Source organism: Medicago sativa, chromosome 6 (assembly GCF_051527215.1).
Source record: "Medicago sativa cultivar Bolivia chromosome 6, Bolivia_mono, whole genome shotgun sequence".
Classification (NCBI taxonomy): domain Eukaryota; kingdom Viridiplantae; phylum Streptophyta; class Magnoliopsida; order Fabales; family Fabaceae; genus Medicago; species Medicago sativa.
Genome location: NC_140754.1, coordinates 10251369 through 10269105, shown reverse-complemented (window position 1 = coordinate 10269105; position 17737 = coordinate 10251369). Strand labels below are relative to the sequence as shown.

At 32.2% G+C, this 17737-nt stretch overlaps 1 protein-coding gene, 2 long non-coding RNA genes and 1 pseudogene across 4 annotated transcripts; all 4 read right to left on the bottom strand.

Annotated features, from left to right (window-relative positions):
* Nucleotides 1-173: 173 nt before the first annotated feature.
* On the bottom strand, nucleotides 174-834 carry LOC146912722 (uncharacterized). The gene is made up of 2 exons (XR_015016854.1): nucleotides 722-834; nucleotides 174-616 (listed from the first exon to the last, which is right to left on the bottom strand). It is a non-coding gene; the product is annotated as an uncharacterized LOC146912722 (long non-coding RNA).
* A 2796-nt stretch (nucleotides 835-3630) lies between these two features.
* Nucleotides 3631-4800, bottom strand: LOC146912721 (uncharacterized). Its single transcript, XR_015016853.1, has 3 exons — nucleotides 4592-4800; nucleotides 4174-4490; nucleotides 3631-3959 (listed from the first exon to the last, which is right to left on the bottom strand). It is a non-coding gene; the product is annotated as an uncharacterized LOC146912721 (long non-coding RNA).
* Nucleotides 4801-5649: 849 nt separating this feature from the next.
* On the bottom strand, nucleotides 5650-7932 carry LOC146912720 (disease resistance protein Roq1 pseudogene; annotated as a pseudogene). The gene is made up of 2 exons (XR_015016852.1): nucleotides 7277-7932; nucleotides 5650-6883 (listed from the first exon to the last, which is right to left on the bottom strand). The product of XR_015016852.1 is annotated as a disease resistance protein Roq1 pseudogene (transcript).
* An 8709-nt stretch (nucleotides 7933-16641) lies between these two features.
* Nucleotides 16642-17394, bottom strand: LOC146912719 (uncharacterized). Its single transcript, XM_085720772.1, has one exon. It carries the CDS (start codon nucleotides 17392-17394, stop codon nucleotides 16642-16644), a length of 753 nt encoding a protein of 250 aa, XP_085576898.1.
* Between the last annotated feature and the right edge of the window lie 343 nt (nucleotides 17395-17737).

Below are 17737 nucleotides of genomic sequence, written 5' to 3'. Positions count from 1 at the left end.
CTCTATTTACTTGTTAAAAAATTAAATTTCGGAAAAGGTTTGATCTATAAGTGCAGCTTCTAAAGGAGGATACACATTTTACTTCACGAAATATGCTAGTCCATGCACCATTTATATTTCATAATCTATATTTACTTGTTACTCATAAAAACATATTAGAAAAATAACATTCATTGATCAATAGATAGAGCTGAGTACATTCGAACCAAAAGTCTACATCGACCAATCCATAAAAGGACAATTATTGAACATAATTAAAATCAAAAATTGAGTTGTAAGCTCAATATTAACCAAAATTTTGGAATTAAACAAACACTAAAAAAGCAACAAAATTCAAAACAGACAGGACTGATAAAAGTTGTTCATAATTTTAGTCCTTTTTCTCAATCTTACAGATTTGAGCTTGACAGTCTTTGTAGCAGACACGTCTCCAGCATCAGCAGAGAGAGGGGGTGAAATCCATCAAAACTTTTTCAGCAGACCTTTTCCCAGTAATCTTGCTGCATGGGGTAGTATCCATTTCTTTATCCTTGTCATCGTTGTTAGTCACATGGTCCAAAGCATCCGTAAGGTTAACCATTGTATTGGATGAACCAGCAAAATTGTTTTCTTGGGTCTGAATTAAAAGATAATAATAACATTATAAAATGAAGATTTACAAATAGTAGATGTCTCAAATCAAAAGTCAAAAACAATTCACAAAAAAATAAAAATAGTTTACCTCATCAGCAGTCAATGTCAATGGCGGCTCCCATAAACACGATTGTAACCCAAGAATCAAATTGCACTTTGTAAAATTCACAAAGAGCATTGCAACCCGTTGTCAAGTAAATTCCCTGGTTATTCCTTTCCATGAGTACCTCAAACCGATTTTGTTTTGGGTCTACCAGAATTGCATATTGATTGATCTAGTCTCCAAAATCATGGGAAAACATCATTGGCAGCATAATAGCACCATGTGTAAATGAACAGTGTTGTTAGGGTTTTGGTGAAGAATAATAAACAAACGGGCTAATTGACTGTACTTAGCAACTCACATAAACAATTCAAAATAAGTTTGGAAAGTCACTCTGCCTCTAAGAAAAAATGGAAACAACAAAGATCCAACTATAAAATACTGTAGAAACTCTAATATGATATCTTAAAACAAAACAAAAAAGTATTTTATATCTAACAAATTTGAGATGCGAAATTTCTCTCATATAATTTACGCTGAATCATTAAATTAGCTTCATAATGGCATATTCATCTGTTATATATAAGCTATTATTGTATTGTATTTTTAAATTGAAAGTAAGTGTTCAAGAAAAGTTATAAGGATAGCTTTATTTTGTTTTTCGCATGTTAACTTGATCTGTTATAGTGGTTAGTAACAGTTGATGGTTGGCCCTACAGTTCTCACTTTTAGTGAATTATATATAATGATCACTGTTATCTTTGTTAAAGCAACTTAGGTATTAACTGAGCTAGTAATATATATACATATATGATTCTTTAGCACAAAAAAAGACCAAGGATCAGGTGCATATAAATTACCTTTACTGCATGAAACCAAACTAAGTGTGAAGAGGATAAAGTAAAAAAATTTAAAGATATTGTTAGCTGAATCATTACTGGTGGTTATATGTAACCAATTTGTTCAACAATATCTCTCTTTATGACCTTGAGATGAAAAAAAATAACAAACTGAGATTTCTTCTAGATTCATTTCTAATAGAGAATAAAAGTTTAATCACCAAACCATGAAGAACTGCCAGATTACATAAATAAGAAGAAAGGGTTAAACTTTCTTCAAAACAAAAAAAGAAGATCAAACTGTTGACTTGTATTGTTTCCAAAACATGGAAAACTTTTTTTTTTCTTAAGCCACTTCATAAAAATGTCTCATTTGCAATAAAAACCTACATAGAGAATTCTTTGATTGCACTAATAAATATTAAGCATTAGCAACCTTACTTCAGCCTTGATTGCAATGCAATATGAAGAAGTGTAGTACATATATGCAATATGTGTTATTATCATCCAGTTTTACCATTGTCATCCTTGGTTGCAATGGATCCTTCAATAAGCTTTATAATGATTTAGTTAGTTTACATGAATATTCAATCTAATTTTGATCTAATGCAAAGAATGATAGTTGATGATAATAAAAAGATTGCCTTTGCTTCTATGATCACAATTTCAATATATTCATGGGGCTTAAATATGATTTTCGTCCCTGTAATATAGACGCGTTTTGATTTTCGTCCCTGTCAAAAAAAAAGTTTGAATTACGTCCCTGTAAAAAAAATTTTGTTTGAAAATGGTCCCTGGGCCCACTGTTCAGCTGAGTTGGCAAGGGTTTGGCCACGTGGCAGTTGCTGACTGTGCAACTTTTGCCACGTGGGGCTGACGTGGCGTGCCACATAATTAGAAAATAAAAAATAAAAATAAAATTCTGAAAATAATTTATTTAAATTTAAAAAAATCTGAAAATAAATTTAAAAATCATAAAAAATCTAAAAATAAAAAAAAAATTCCGAAAAATCCCAAAATAAATTTAAAAATCATAAACAATTTTGAAAAAAATCTGAAAATTATAAAAAATTTCCAAAAAATCTGAAAATAAATTTAAAAATCATAAAAAAATTTCGAAAAATAGATTTTTTAATTTGAAAATTATATATTAAATTTTTTTCGAAAAATATAATATATATTCTGAAATTAATATATTATATTCAGTTTTTTCGAAAAATTTCAGAATATATATATTAATTACAGAAAAAAATCAGAAAATATATTTCATAATTTCAGAAAAAATTTATTTTAATATTTCGGAAAAAAATTATAATTTTTTAAATTTTTTTTGAAAATTTAAAAAAATTTCGAAAATTTATAATTTATTTTTTTCGGAATTTTTAATTTTTAAAATTTTTTCGGAAAAAAATTAATTCTTAGCCACAACATTCTTCGAAAATTTTCACATTTTTTAAAAATTTTCGGAATTTTTTTCACATTCTTCGAAAATTAATTTTCGAAATTTTCAAAAATTTCAAAATCTGAAAAATCCCGAAATTTTTAAAAATTATAAATTTTCGAAATTTTTTAAAATTTTTAAGTTTTCGAAATTAAAAATTATAAATTTTAAAATTTTTGAAATCTTTTTATGATTTTTAAATTTATTTTCAGATTTTTCGGAAATTTTTTATGATTTTTAAATTTATTTTCAGATTTTTTGGAAAATTTTTATAATTTTCAGATTTTTTCGGAAATTTTTTATGATTTTTAAATTTATTTTCAGATTTTTCGGTAATTTTTTATGACTTTTAAAATTATTTTCATATTTTTTTATTTTAAAAACAATTTTCAGAATTTTTAAAATATTTTTTAAAATTTAATATTATGTGGCACGCCACGTCAGTGCCACGTGGCAAAAGTTGCACAGTCAACAACTGCCACGTGGCGAATGCCATGCCACATCAGCGCTACAGTGGGCCCAGGGACCATTTTCAAACAAAAAAAATTTTACAGGGACGTAATTCAAACTTTTTTTTTTACAGGGACGAAAATCAAAACACGCCTATATTACAGGGACGAAATTCATATTTAAGCCTATTCATGGCCATCCTTGTTCACCACAGTCCTAAAATCTTTGGTTTTTTTGTTAACATCATATATTATATATAAAAGGAGCTTCCACAAAGGTAGTGGGAAAAGCTCAAAATTACACAGGAGGATAAAAAAGATCCCCACGCCCCAACATAACAGCACCTAACAAACCAGCCAAACAAATCCTGCTACAAAAGGGCCTAGAAATACAAATTCTGCAGAAAAAAATCTGCCAGCAGAACAGAAACAGACCAGAACACCCCTTAAAAACAAAACACCCGCAAAAATCAATGATTGTTATAGCAATCTTCCAACAAATTTCCTTTGCTAATGTCTTTAATATCAATGGTCTTAACATTGTATTTGCACCACTGCATTAAAAAGGCATAGTTAAACCCTTTGGTCAAAAGAAAGTTACTTTTAAACCTAAATTGTGGACAAATTACACTCAAATGAAGTTCTAAATAATTTTTTTAAAAAAATGGCACATCAAGAAGTTTCATGGATCCAATTTATTTTCCACTGACTTCATTCATCCTTTAAGTGATATATGAAATTCAGTCTTAGTTTCTTGTTAAAACATACTTGGAAGTGTTATCAAATTTCCATGCCAGCAATTCTTCTTTCAAGGTTCTACCATAATCACTTTGTATTGCTTCCAGTTTTGAAACCTGTATAAGATGACAAACACACAAAATTATACTTATGCAACAACTTAAAGATTACAATTACATTCTTTAAAGCTTACCACAACATGTATAGGTAGTTTAAAACAAAAAATCAATGAGAGAGGAGAAGAGCAGCGATAGAGAGAGAATGAGAGAGAAGATCGTTGATGAAGAGAAAAACCATCCGCGAACATGTCGATTCACTGAGAAATCCAGCTTCTTCAAGCTCCTTTCCTATCAAATCGAACAAATTAATCAAAACAACACCGGAGATACCAAAACCCTAATCGTGAAATCAAAATCAATCAAAACGTAACAAAACTGAAAACGCATACCGAGGGATCGAAGGTCTTGAAAATGTTGTTGCATAGAAGCATTCTTTTTCAATAAAAATTGAAGAGGATTATTGCCTTGGCTGACCGACGGCGATGAAGAGAACACCCAAACCTAAAGACACAGAGAGAAACAATGAGAGAGAGAGAGAGAGGGAGAATTGAAGAAGAATGTGGAAAAATGAAGGAAAAACGGCAAAGCAATTGGGAAATGGCAAAGCAATTGATTACTGATTGGGATACCAAGATAAAGTAACGTTTTTCGAAAATGTAAAAGAAATTAAAGTGGGGGACACAAAGATAATTGTGAGATTAATTGCCTTTTAAAATGTGTGTTTGGTAAAGGATATGCATTAGTGGAAGCGAAATTATAACACCAAAACAGCTACTGGTCAAGTGGTTAAAGTGATTGGATGGAGGCTATGGGTTGTGAGTTCAACTCCCTGCAGAGACTTTTCTCAGAAAGATTTTTTAAACAACCTCTCAAAAAAGGCAAGATTAGGTTTAGGTTTAGGGTTTCACAATGAGCATGCATTGTGAACCTTAGTATTATATATTAAGATTAGGGTGGTTAAAGATTCCATATCCTAAGTCTTCTTCCAACTGGTCAATCTTTAAACATCCTGAAAGAATAAGAGTTTTCAGAGATTTTAACTTGTGTATGCTTTTTGGGAGTCTACGTATGTTAATACATCTTCCAGATCTATCAGAAGTAGTTTATTGAGATGTCCAATGCTAGGAGAAATCTCAGACAACATTGGACAATCGGTCAATACTAGCTTTTCAAGATTAGTCATGTTTGAAAAGTCCGGCGTCTGTGTCAGAGAATGAGAATGACTAAGGTTTAGAATTTTCAACTTCTCCATCTTCTGCAAGAACATACATGTTAGGTCATAGTATTATGTGTGGAGTTCTAATGAAAGATGAAAAATGAAATCAAAATTAATACCTGAGTCTCTTTCCATAGAAATTTGACATTGTTGTTTACTAAATCAATGGAAACTAAATTTCCATTATAAAAGCTTCTAGGTATGCATGTTAAAGAAAATCCATTCCAATAAATCATGCATTCCATGTCTGCCCATATCATCAACAGTTACAAGGCTACGCTCCACAAGAACATTTATTCCAATTTCTGCATAAAGTTCGCACCCATTTAATATATGTATAACATCATTTCGGACCATCCCAATAAAGAAGCAAGCTATGTCAAGGAATATTTATGTCTCAGTGTCATCATTTAAAGCATCATAACTTAGTTTTAACTTCTTCTGTACTTGATCATTGGGAATTTTTCTGAGTTTTTCCAAAACACTCTCCCATTCCTTTATTCCCCTATCAAACAAATATGACCCAAGGACTTCAAGAGCTAGCGGGAATCCCCCGGAATAATCCACTACATTTCTTAATATTTCGGAAAAATCTTTTCTAGGGATTGCTTGCTTGAATGCATGCCAACTAAAAAGCTCAATTGATTCACTTTCACCCATTTTTTTCATTGTGTATACTTCATCAACTCTATTCCCTCTAAGTATATTCATATCTCTAATTGTGATAATTATTCTACTACCCGAACCAAACCATTGATGACTTCCACACAAAGCATTCAATTGATCCAATGTATTCACATCATCAAGTACACGAAGTACTCTTTTATTACAAAGTATATCCTTTAACTTATTTTTTCCTTCCTCAATGTTATGTATCTTGGTCGATATTTCTTTGCAAATATCAAATAGAATTTGTTCTTGTAAATACACTTGATGAATATTTTGCTCCCAAACTTCCCTAATATTTGCGACGAAGCTCCTACCATCAAAATTGTGGCCAAACTTATTGTAAATGGCTTTTGCAATAGTGGTTTTTCGGATCCCTCCCATACCCCACATCCCTAGTAGAAGAACATCTTTTGACTGTTTGTTTTGAAATGGATCTTGCATTTGTTGGAATTGTTGCTGTTGAAATGGATTGTTCACTTGTGGGGAGAGTAGTGGTTGAAAGGAAGCTTGCATTTGTCAGTCTTGTAGCAGTTGAAATAGAGTTTCCATTGGCTTCAAGTGTAGTGGTTGAAATGAAGGTTGCACTTGTTGCGCTTGTAGCGGTTTAAAAGAAGCTTGCCTTGGTTGGAAGTGTAGTAGTTCACTCGTTGGTTGCGGTATTTTTTTGTATATCAGTTGAATCATATCTTGCACTCGAGGTTCAACCCCTACTGGATTATTAGCAACGAACAAGTCTGTCTTGTTTAGTAAACCCACAACTTTTTCAACAATATCCTTAATTGCCTCACTTTCGTTCCTGTTTTAAAACCCAAATAAAGGATCATATATTCCGTCAATGTTCATTTACTCGGTTACATGGTTAATGAGTTACAAAACATTGTGCAATTTATCAACCATCTACTGAAATGTAATTAGCCACATGTTTGAATTATGTTAACTATGTCATGAAGAAATGAACATTATTTGTGTCAAATGTTCATTGTAATCAAATATACAAGATATCAATTAATCATTCATTAAACATAATTAACAATGTAAATAAATACTGAACATTTTTCCAAAGGTAAGCCCAAATTTGATCAAAAATATTTTAAAAATATCCAAAAAAATAAAAAAAATCCAAGGTTCGACCTTTTTTCTTTCAAAATCATTCTCTAGAAAGAATGCTCGTTGAGATGAATTGCATTACCTTGAATTTAGCACTACAAACCCTGCATACCCGGCTACCTCATGAAGTGCAGCTGTCCAACTCCGTTCCTGCTCCATATTCGATGACCTGGATGTGAAGGTTAACACTTTGAAAAGTCTTTTCGTATTTGAAAGTTTAGTCAATAGACTTTCAAATGCTTTACCAAAATCACCCTTTTGGTGACGAACTTCCGAAGGATCTACACCGTAGAACACTGGCAAAACAACTTGCCCTATGGCTTTGGAACACTCCATTATCTTCACCAACTCATCCAAACACCATCGTGAATCCGCATAGTTCTTTGAGAAAACAATGATAACAATTTGTGATAGTTCTATTGCTAGATTTATTGATTTTGAAATGGCATCTCTCCTTTGAAGTACTTTAACTCCAGCATTAATAAGAGAAGTGTTTAAATGTGAAGTGAAAGAAGCACGAGTATCTTCCCCTCGGAAACTTAGGGTGTGTTTGGGAAGAGGGTTTAGGAGGGGAAGGGAGGGGAGGACTCACTTTTATTTTTAAAATTATGAACAATGTAAAATGTCTTTTTAAGATAAATTAAGTGTTTTTGAAGTATTATATAATCATTTATCATGTTGTTAATTCAATTTTTTAAAAATCATTTTATAATGTCTTTAAATTAAAAAAGGAATGTAAGCCCTCCCCTTCATTCCCCTCCTAAACCCTCTTCCCAAACACACCCTTAAGAACACGTCATAAATCCTTAATGCTTTCGACAGATTCATTGTGTTTTTGTTATATAGGGAGGGAAACGTCTTAAGATTGAAGTTTAAGGAGGAAGACATGGATGGATGAGAGGGAACTGATTAATTGTTGAAACAGCAATGTAAAGTGTTGTGGTGTGAAATTATGTGTGTGAACTCTGAAGCTTGAAAATCTATTATGTATATGAGAAAACAAATGCCTATCAAAAACTCACAACTGTCCCTACTTCAAACAAAAAAATTTCACTGTAATTTCCCTTTATTGGAGGGTAACGTGATCATTAATTTTGAAATGGGAGAACCCTGAGTTTTTTACCACACTCTCACCTTTTTACCCTTTTCATTACACTGTGAGTTCAATAAATTGCAGGCTATATATGTAACAAGCAGTTGTGTCTTGAAATGATTCATTCAATTTTCCTTAATGCGGGTCCAGCTACAAATTTCATCATTTCACGGGTCCAGCTACAAACAACAAAGCATGGTTTCTAGCATAAAGCATGGTTTCTAAAAAATACCAAATAAACAATTTGCATGTTTTCACGGTTCCAGCTACAAAGCACAAAGCAACCTATTTCAAATTCAAACTTCATTTACTAAAAATTTCCCTCTCTTCTTTTTCTTTATAATTTCATCTTTCCATAACATTTTATTGTTAGAATTTCTTCTAATATTTTGTGGGCTACAATCAATTGTTGGTTTTGATTTTAATAAAAAACGGACTGATGTTGTGATCCATTTGATGATGCCTAGGCCCTAATAAAAGTGATCAATTAATAATGGGCTTTTGGGCACTTAATCTGATTTGTGTAAAAATATAGTTGTCGCGTCATTTTTCGGAGATCAAGGCTATTTGATTAGCTTATTGACTCACTTGATTATTTCACGACCGAACATTTTTATTTTTTAAGAAAAGGGGAAGAAAGTTCAAACTACCCCATATTTTGAAAAGATTTAGGGTTCGAGGGTTAGTTACATAAAGGGAAGGTATTAGCACCATTTATGTCCGTAGTACTCTACGGGAACCTCTTGATTTCATTTAATTAATGTGCTATAACTTGCTTATTTTGGAAAAAAAAATGGAATTTTAAATGATTAAAAGAAGAAGACCTAATTATCTACATTTTATTGATTTGGAAGGACGAGTGTCCTCTGCCTACGTACCCGTGAGGGATCAAAACCTCGTAGTTCGGGGTTAAAAAACTGACGTTTGATTGGTTATGCGTTTTTTATTAGTTTGAAAAAGGTTTTAAAATGGAAAAGCCAAATGGCAAAATGAATTCGTTTGTATTTTTTATATTAAAGAAAAGAGACTCAAAATGAAATTAAATTGATTATTGTTTGACTTAAGAAAAGAAAAAATAAAAAGACGGACACTTATCTAAGATCAAGGTTTATTTAAAAAAATATTTTTGTGATTTTTGATACTATTTGCATGTTTTTGTTGTTTTTGAATAATAACCAAACTAAAAATGAACACTAACGGAGCAGGAAAATAAAGCGCGTAGGTACTTTGTAGTGATATTGGATCACCACAAAGACCAATAACCTAAGCTAGAAAGAGAGATAAAGGCATACACACACGCACGCACACATGCACCTAAGCTATTACAAAAAACCTATTAATACATTCTACGGTCTGCGATAAAAAATAAATTACATTAAAGCCTATTTACATTCTAAATTATGTGCAAGAAACGAAAATAAATAATTAAGTTACATGGAAAGCTATATACATTCTAATAATTTAAAAATGCATAACGATAAAATAAAATATGCAACTGCAAACTAAAATGATATTAGATGCAGCAAAATAAAACGTAATTAGGAATAAAAATGCATGATAAATAGGTATGATGATAAAAATAAAGTAAAAAAAAAATGAATGCAGGTGGGGGTGCAGCAATAATAAGAGGGTGTAGTAATTAAAAAGCTGGGATTAAAACAGAAGCAGATTGGGCCTTGAACAGGGTAAGGCACGTTGGGCTTAAAGGGTTAGACCGGTTCGGTTCAACCCTGGTTCGGTCCAGGAGAACCGAACCGGTTCAGAGAGACATATATATAGGGTGTAAGAGCATCCACAATGGTAGTTTCCTAACAAGGACTCCTTAAATGGACCCCACGTGACACATCACTTATTTATAATTTTTTAATAAAAGTACCTATTAAGGACTCAATGACTCCAATGACAATACATTAATAAGGACTCCAATGAAAAATATTTAAATATGTTCCACTATCTTTACATATTAAACAAAATAATTTATCTATTACTCATTTTTACAAGTGGGACCAAGTAGTACACATTTTATTACTTCTTTATGCAAGTGGGACCAAGTAGTACACATTTTATTACTTTTTTAAACGTGGGACCCGTTAGTTACTCAGGAGAGAGAGGGTCCTTATATAGTTGCCCGTTCCTTAACGGGGACTCAATTTTTCTTCCTCCAATGGAGGGTCCTTAACGGGGAGTGGTCCTTGTTAAGTAAGGACCCCCCATTGGAGATGCTCTAAGACCCTTTTTCTCATTTGATTCATTTCTTTCTCTCTCTTCTTTCTATCTTCTTCCTCTCGTTCACGGCTTCTGACTTCTTCTTCTTTCCTTAAATTTTTTTTGTTCTTTTTTTATTCAATCCCCTTCTACTCTAACAACTTATCACAATAAAAAATCAACAAAACAAACACATAGATGAAGCGAGACTCATACCTTTCCTTCCCTGTCTGTTTCGATGATTCGGATTTGAATTCGAATCCGGTTTGGGTTCTTCTTGTTGCGGGATCGCTCACTGCTTGTGTAGTGCTGAGTTGTTGGACCGTGATGCGTCGGTTTCGTGCCTATTGCTGGTTCTGAGTTTGCGTTGGGTTGTGCGTCGCCGCCGCTGCCTCTGTGTCGTGCGTGGGTCACCGTCCGTATGTGTGTGTGTCAGGTTCGTGTCGGTTTGAATGGATGTGGTATTGCAGGTTCGATGGTGCGATTGCGGTGTTTGTCGATTGAAATCGGTGTGGGTTCGTGTGATGTTGGTGCTGGTTTATGTATCGTGAATATGGTTCTGATGTATTGTTTTTGCAGGTTTCTTCTGGATCGAAAATTGGTTCCTGGTGTAACGCCCTCCTTTTTATTTAATTATTTTTATTAAGTTAGGGTTTATTTATGTGATTTATTTTAAATATGCGATGTGTTGGTATTATATTAGGTGGCTTTATTCTATTATTTATTAGAATATGAGAATTATTAGTGTAAGTAGAATTGGTGGTTAGAATAGAAAGAAGAATAAGTTATTGGGCCTAAATAGATTTAGGAAGAGTATTTAGTATTATAAATAAAAAAGTTTAGGTTAGAAAGAGTTTTTACGTTAAACCGTTTTTTGGAAAAGAGGAGAACAAAAGAGAAGAGAAGAAAGAGGAGAACTCAGAGAGAGAACCCTAGGAACGAAGAACGCTGCTTTTGATTTCAGAAAAACAATCTAAGGTAAGGGTGAGACTATCTTTCACTAATATTAGGTCTGTGAATCATTAGATTGCATCTAACGTGTTTTTTTAGGATGAGTTTGTAAGGGGGGAGTCTCTATTCACCATAAGGGTTGTTTGATCACATGAGTAGTGAAGGGTTCGTGTTTTTCTTTTTGTTTTAATGACTCTTTTTTTAATGATTTCATGTTTAATTTTAGTTTTGAATTATGATGTTTTTTTTATTAAATTTGTCATTGAATCATTCATTCGAATCTGATTTACTTATAGCAAGGTATTTTGTTGTTCGCACTACATTGTTCTTCATGATGACATGATCATTTATTTGTTTATATGTGATATATTATTGTATTTATCATGACCGATATAGTACCGTATGTCGTTTTTTCGGAATTACTTTGCACTTGTTTTGAACCTTTATATTTTGAATCAAAGCCAATAGCCTGTGTGTTTCACGGTAGCCATTACATTTTTGTTTTTTGTTTTTGACTTAATTCAAAAAGGTTTAAAAAGGATAGCAATGTTACTAGTTGATTTCTAAAGGTGTTTTCAGTTTAAAAAGGATAGCAATGTTACTAGTTGATTTCTAAAGGTGTTTTCAATTTAAAAAGGATTATAGTATAAGTATGATTTTGTAATTGCTACAGGACGGCTCCTTATAATGATAGCAGGTTATATTTGAGTAAAGAACAATATAACCCTTACCAATTCAATTAACCTTAAGAGCTCATAAATATCATTACTTGTGCTAAAATCAGTTATGTGATTATATATTTGGTAATATGACTAGTATAGAACTATAGTTTCGGTGCATTTATATGTCCCTTCTATAGGTATTAATATGTTAAATTGAATGAATTTTTGCTATGTCTTGAGATGTTGTTGATTATCATTTGATGCTGTTGTACTATGATGCTGATATGATGTGACTTATAAGTGTTGCATATGTTGTTGTTGATCTTATTTAAGATGTAAATGTCGGTCTAAGTCAAAGAGTTTGTTAAGTCGTCGAGTCGTTATGAAGTCATCAAGTTGTTAAGATGTTATGTTGTCAAGATGTTAAGATGTCATAGATGTTCATGAAGTTTCTAAGACGTAAGATGTTGAGTCCATGCATACTCATTTAAAGATGAGGGCTCATGCCCTGGAGCTTTTGCTCAAACACGACGATGGAGCTTTTGCTCAACCACGACGATGGAGCTTTTGCTCAACCACGACGATGGAGCTTATGCTCAACCACGACGATGAGGGCTTATACCCTAGGAGTATATTTATGCTCAACCACGACGATGAGGGCTTATGCCCTAAAATGGTACCACATGCATTTGCATTTCATGATGATTCAAGATGGTTTAAGACGTTAAGAGTTGCATAGTCGAGTTTAGATGCATTGTCAAGTCAAGTTGTTAAGTTGTGATGTTTTAACGAATTACTTTGTGATGTTTTAACGAATTACTTTGTTATGTCTTTTAGTATGATGATATGTGACGATGACTGTGACTGCTATTTGATGATATTTTGCTAAGATAAATGATGATGTTTATGTATTTAATTATAGTTGTTAAATTATAAGATGTTTATGTTGTTAAATGTAATTTATGATTTATAAGCTTAATATTATTGTTTGAGAAATCTCACCCCTTCTGCGTATATGTTGCCTCGACCGTGGGTAATGTGCAGGTAGTAAAGACTAGCTGTGTTCGTGAGTAGACTCCTCACATCGTGTCGTCTAGGATGCTCTGATACGTAACGGGATGGGGATTTTAATACTATTTTCTGTTCCTTTACGTATTGCTTTTGAAGTTTAAGAATTATTTTTGAACTAAGATTTATGAGACTTTTATGATGAGGCCTGCGTGCCTTGTTGAACTAATTCCGCTGCGAAGTTTTAAAGATTAAGCTGAATAATTTTGAAGGATAAATATTTATTTATTCAATTTATGATTTTTATGAAATGTGACATTCCGTTTACGATGAATACTCTGATTTATTTACGAAATTTTCACGTTGGGAAAACGGGGTGTTACACCTGGTAGTTATGGATTCATGTTTTATGATTTGTGTTATGCTGATGGTGATTGTTGGTTTCAAGCAGGTTTGAGGTTCGGTTCTGGATTATGGTGTGGGTTTGTGAATTGGTCGTGAAAACTGTGTTGCTGGGGAAATTTTGTGCGTTTGTGATGAATTTTGGCCCCCCTTCTGTGTTGTGATGCAGGTTTGGTTTTATAGTCTTAGGATTTGAGATTAGGGTTTGTTAGGAATGTGCACCAATTCTGTGGCTTGGAGAGGAACGAAAGGAATTGTTACTGGATCTTTGCAGATAAGCGCGAGCTGTTGCTTTGGATTTGGACTGAGGAAGCTGTGACTGACTGATATGAATTTGGACCCTTTTTGGACATTTTGAACTTATCACATAATAAAAATAAATAATGATAACAATAATAATAATAATAATAATAATAATAATAATAATAATAATAATAATAATAATAATAATAATAAAAAAGAAAAGATAACTATGCATATTTTTTTGGATTTTTGACTTATTTTGAAAAAAAAAGTAGTAATTAATTAAAAAAAATGAATGACTAACTAAAATAAAAATAAACTAATTAAAATCGATTAAAAAAAATAGAAGATGGAAATAAAGACTAAAAATAAAATTGAGAGAAGAGGGCCCGACTCGGAACCAAAAAATGAGGTATTTTAAAATACCTCTCTGCCGATTTTTTTCACTGAAAAAAGTCAAAGACTGATCAGGATCGAAGGGCACGTGTCGGTGTATGAATGTAGGATCCTCAGGTCAAAAATTAGGGTATGACAATAGTGTAGGCCCAAACACTGGGCCCATGATGGGTGGTGCCTAGGGTTGCACGGTTATAAATAGAAAGGCTAGGTCCCCTTTGCCATCACTCTGATAATACGCTCATTAGTGGTTTGCCCCATCGACAACCCTAAGAACCGGAGCACGTGAAAGGCAAAGGAAGACTCAGCCATGGCATCCAATCCGACAAGTAAATGTGTTCTATCTCGTATAATATTGAATAATTTTCTTACATTTATCATTAACTCATTTTCAAAAGTCTCAACTATGCTCTTTCTCATTCATTTCTTTCCTGCATATTTCTTACATGCACTTTCTCATATATGCTAACATCACTTTTCCTGCATATTTCTTTTTGTAGATTTAACAGGTTACAAAAGATCTACAAATATGGTGACATTCTATCTTCAAATAAATGGTATTGTTACTAACTTATTCTTTCTTCAATTATGAATAATTTTCAGATTTTGTTTATTTTCCGTAGGAATGCATGAGTAAAATTATGAGATAAGTCTCCAACAAAAAATATATTGGTAAGCGTATGAAATTCATTACATTCTCAGCTATCAACTATGTTACTTTCTTTTTCCTTACACAACTCTATTTTGGTCAAAAGTGTTTTCTAACATTTCATTGATTTATTTTGCAGAAAACTTGAAAGTTGTTCATTCTTCAACTAAACAAGTAGCTAGAGTCCTATAAAAACAAGTTGTTCATTCTTCAACTACAATTTTTTGCTGAAAAGTATGTTGCTATATTTTGCAGGAAAAGATGAATGATGCTTCAACCAAAAGAAATAATCAACCAAAAGAAAGTAGATGAAGTTTATAGAATAAAATCAATGACAACAATTGTGTTATAAATGTTAAAAAAATATTTTTTCTGCTCATTGTCCTTTATTGACAGGTTTATGTTGGTTGTCTATCTTATTTGCTATAAAAATTCATGAACATGTCATAATATATACTACAATTTTTTTATTACAAACATCATACAATTTTATTATAATAAACTTTATACTATTATTTTTTTTTTTTTTTTTTTGAAGGAACTTTATACTATTATTGTTAAATCATAAATGTCACTAATTTTTTAACTTCGAAAATAACATAATCTTCTTGCGTTTGTCAAAATAATATTCTTCTTTAAAGATGATAAGAGGAGAGATGGATATTGTTGAATGTAAAAGACAAATCAAATATAATAATTTTTTAATGTCTCTAATCATGTAAATCACACTCTAAATCATGTAAGTGATTCCTGTTAAATTTACATTCAAGCATGACAAAATATAAAAATTTCTGCATTAAAAAAATACACAAAAATACAAACAAATAAAAAAAAAGATATGCGATCCAAAGAAAAAAAAAGTTTCTTTCTCAGCTATTAACTATGTTACTTTCTTTTTCCTTACACAACTCTATTTTGATCAAAACATTTCATTGATTTATTTTGTACAAAACTTATGTTTTTCTTTTTTACAAAAATTCATGTTGTTTTGTTACATATAAAATTTTCACTACCAAAATCAACCGAAGAGTGTATACTTGATACACGGGAGCGAATTTGAACACTAATCTAATGTATACATAAGAAACTTAGACCATCAAAGTTATTGTGTTGTCCTAACCTAATACTTTGGTTTGCTTTAATAACTCAGTTTTGAGGATTAATTTTGATATTTGCTAATAAGATGAACTAAGAGTTTATAAAAATGCTATATCAAAAAAAAACTCCATATAAAATCTCCACTACCAAAATCATTTGAGGAGGGTATAATTGATACACGACACCAAATTTGAACACTAATCTAATGTATACATATACATAAGAAATGTAACGACTACAAAAATTATTGATACTATGATTATTTTTATTTATTAGGTTTTTAATATCGTCAATACTGAAATTTAATATATAATTTTTCATATTAAAATTTAATTATTTTATAATTTTTTATTACTACCGATCAATAAATACATTATTAATTGACATACTTTACATATTTTCACTATGGACAAAAAAAACACTATACCAACCACAGCCAACAAACGACACGCAGCGGAGCTGCGACCATACATCGCGGCGAAGACACGCTACCCGTGCTTAGCACGGGTATATCGACTAGTGATAAAGAGAGTAATATCATATGGATAATATTGATTGCCACTACTTTGCATTATTTTCAACTTTTTTTTTTTTTGAGGAAATTATTTTCAACTTTTTTTTTGAAGACATAAAAATGATATATATTAACACTGGCGATGTGAGCTTCTCAGTACAAGGTGTACCAAGAAGACCATCCCGAAAAACAAAAGAGTCTTACAAAGTATATACATAAAACAGGTTCAGTCGATACCCAAACAAGTCATAGGGTCCGACCACCACCTGTGCAAACCATACACAAACTGGGCATTATTAGCCTTCAGCCACCACAATGAATGAAACTTTAATTTGTCTATAAGCTGAACGATTGGAGTTTCAACATTTTTGAAAACTCTGTTATTACGTTCACTCCAAATAAGCCAAACAACAAGAAGCCATAATAATTGAAGAAACGAACGGCGAGCTCTTGAAGAACCTGTACAATGAATAAATTGGGTAAAATGGTCAGTAATATTTAACGGGTCTACTCCCGCCACTCCAATCCAGGCCCTAAGATGCTGCCACAAAGAACCAAAAACACCGCAATGTAGAAATAAGTGCGTTGCGGACTCCTCGTTTCCACAATCTGCAACACACCTATTCCCCGCCACTTGCAATATACCGCGCCTGACAAGATTGTTTCTGGTTGGAAGCCTATCTTTCAATAAACGCCAAGCAACAATGGAGACCTTTAAGGGAACATGCTTATGCCATATTTGATCGCTATGCATGTCAAGAGCTACCGCCACCGGAGATGACAGGATATGGTAAGCACCTCTTACTGTATAGCCATCATGAATGTCTGGATCCCATTGCCACCTGTCAAGAATATTATCCTGCAGAAAAACACCATCAAGTAATAACCTACACTCCGCTAACATCTCTTCTTCCCACGTCCACAATCTTCTCCTCCAACTCCAAGCTTCTCCCTCGTCCTCCCCACCAGTAACACACATTTCCGCCACCGTACATAATTTTGAATATTTTCAACTTAAATCATCATCACGTTGATATAATGTGTCGGGTTCACATTAGCTGTCAATAGCATACCAACCAATAACCCATAAATATCTCCAAATTTTGAATATGTAGGAGTATTATTATGTACATGAGAGTTCGTGATAATATTATTTTGGGAATATATATAGTTATTTTGGTACTTAAATATGAGAGACGTTGTCACAATAGTTACAACTGAACGTATCAAAATTACAAAAATACATAAATTTGTATTTTGATTGTCATTTTAGTCTATGGCTAAACTTTTTGTGAATAAGTTATGTACTCAAATGTGTCTAT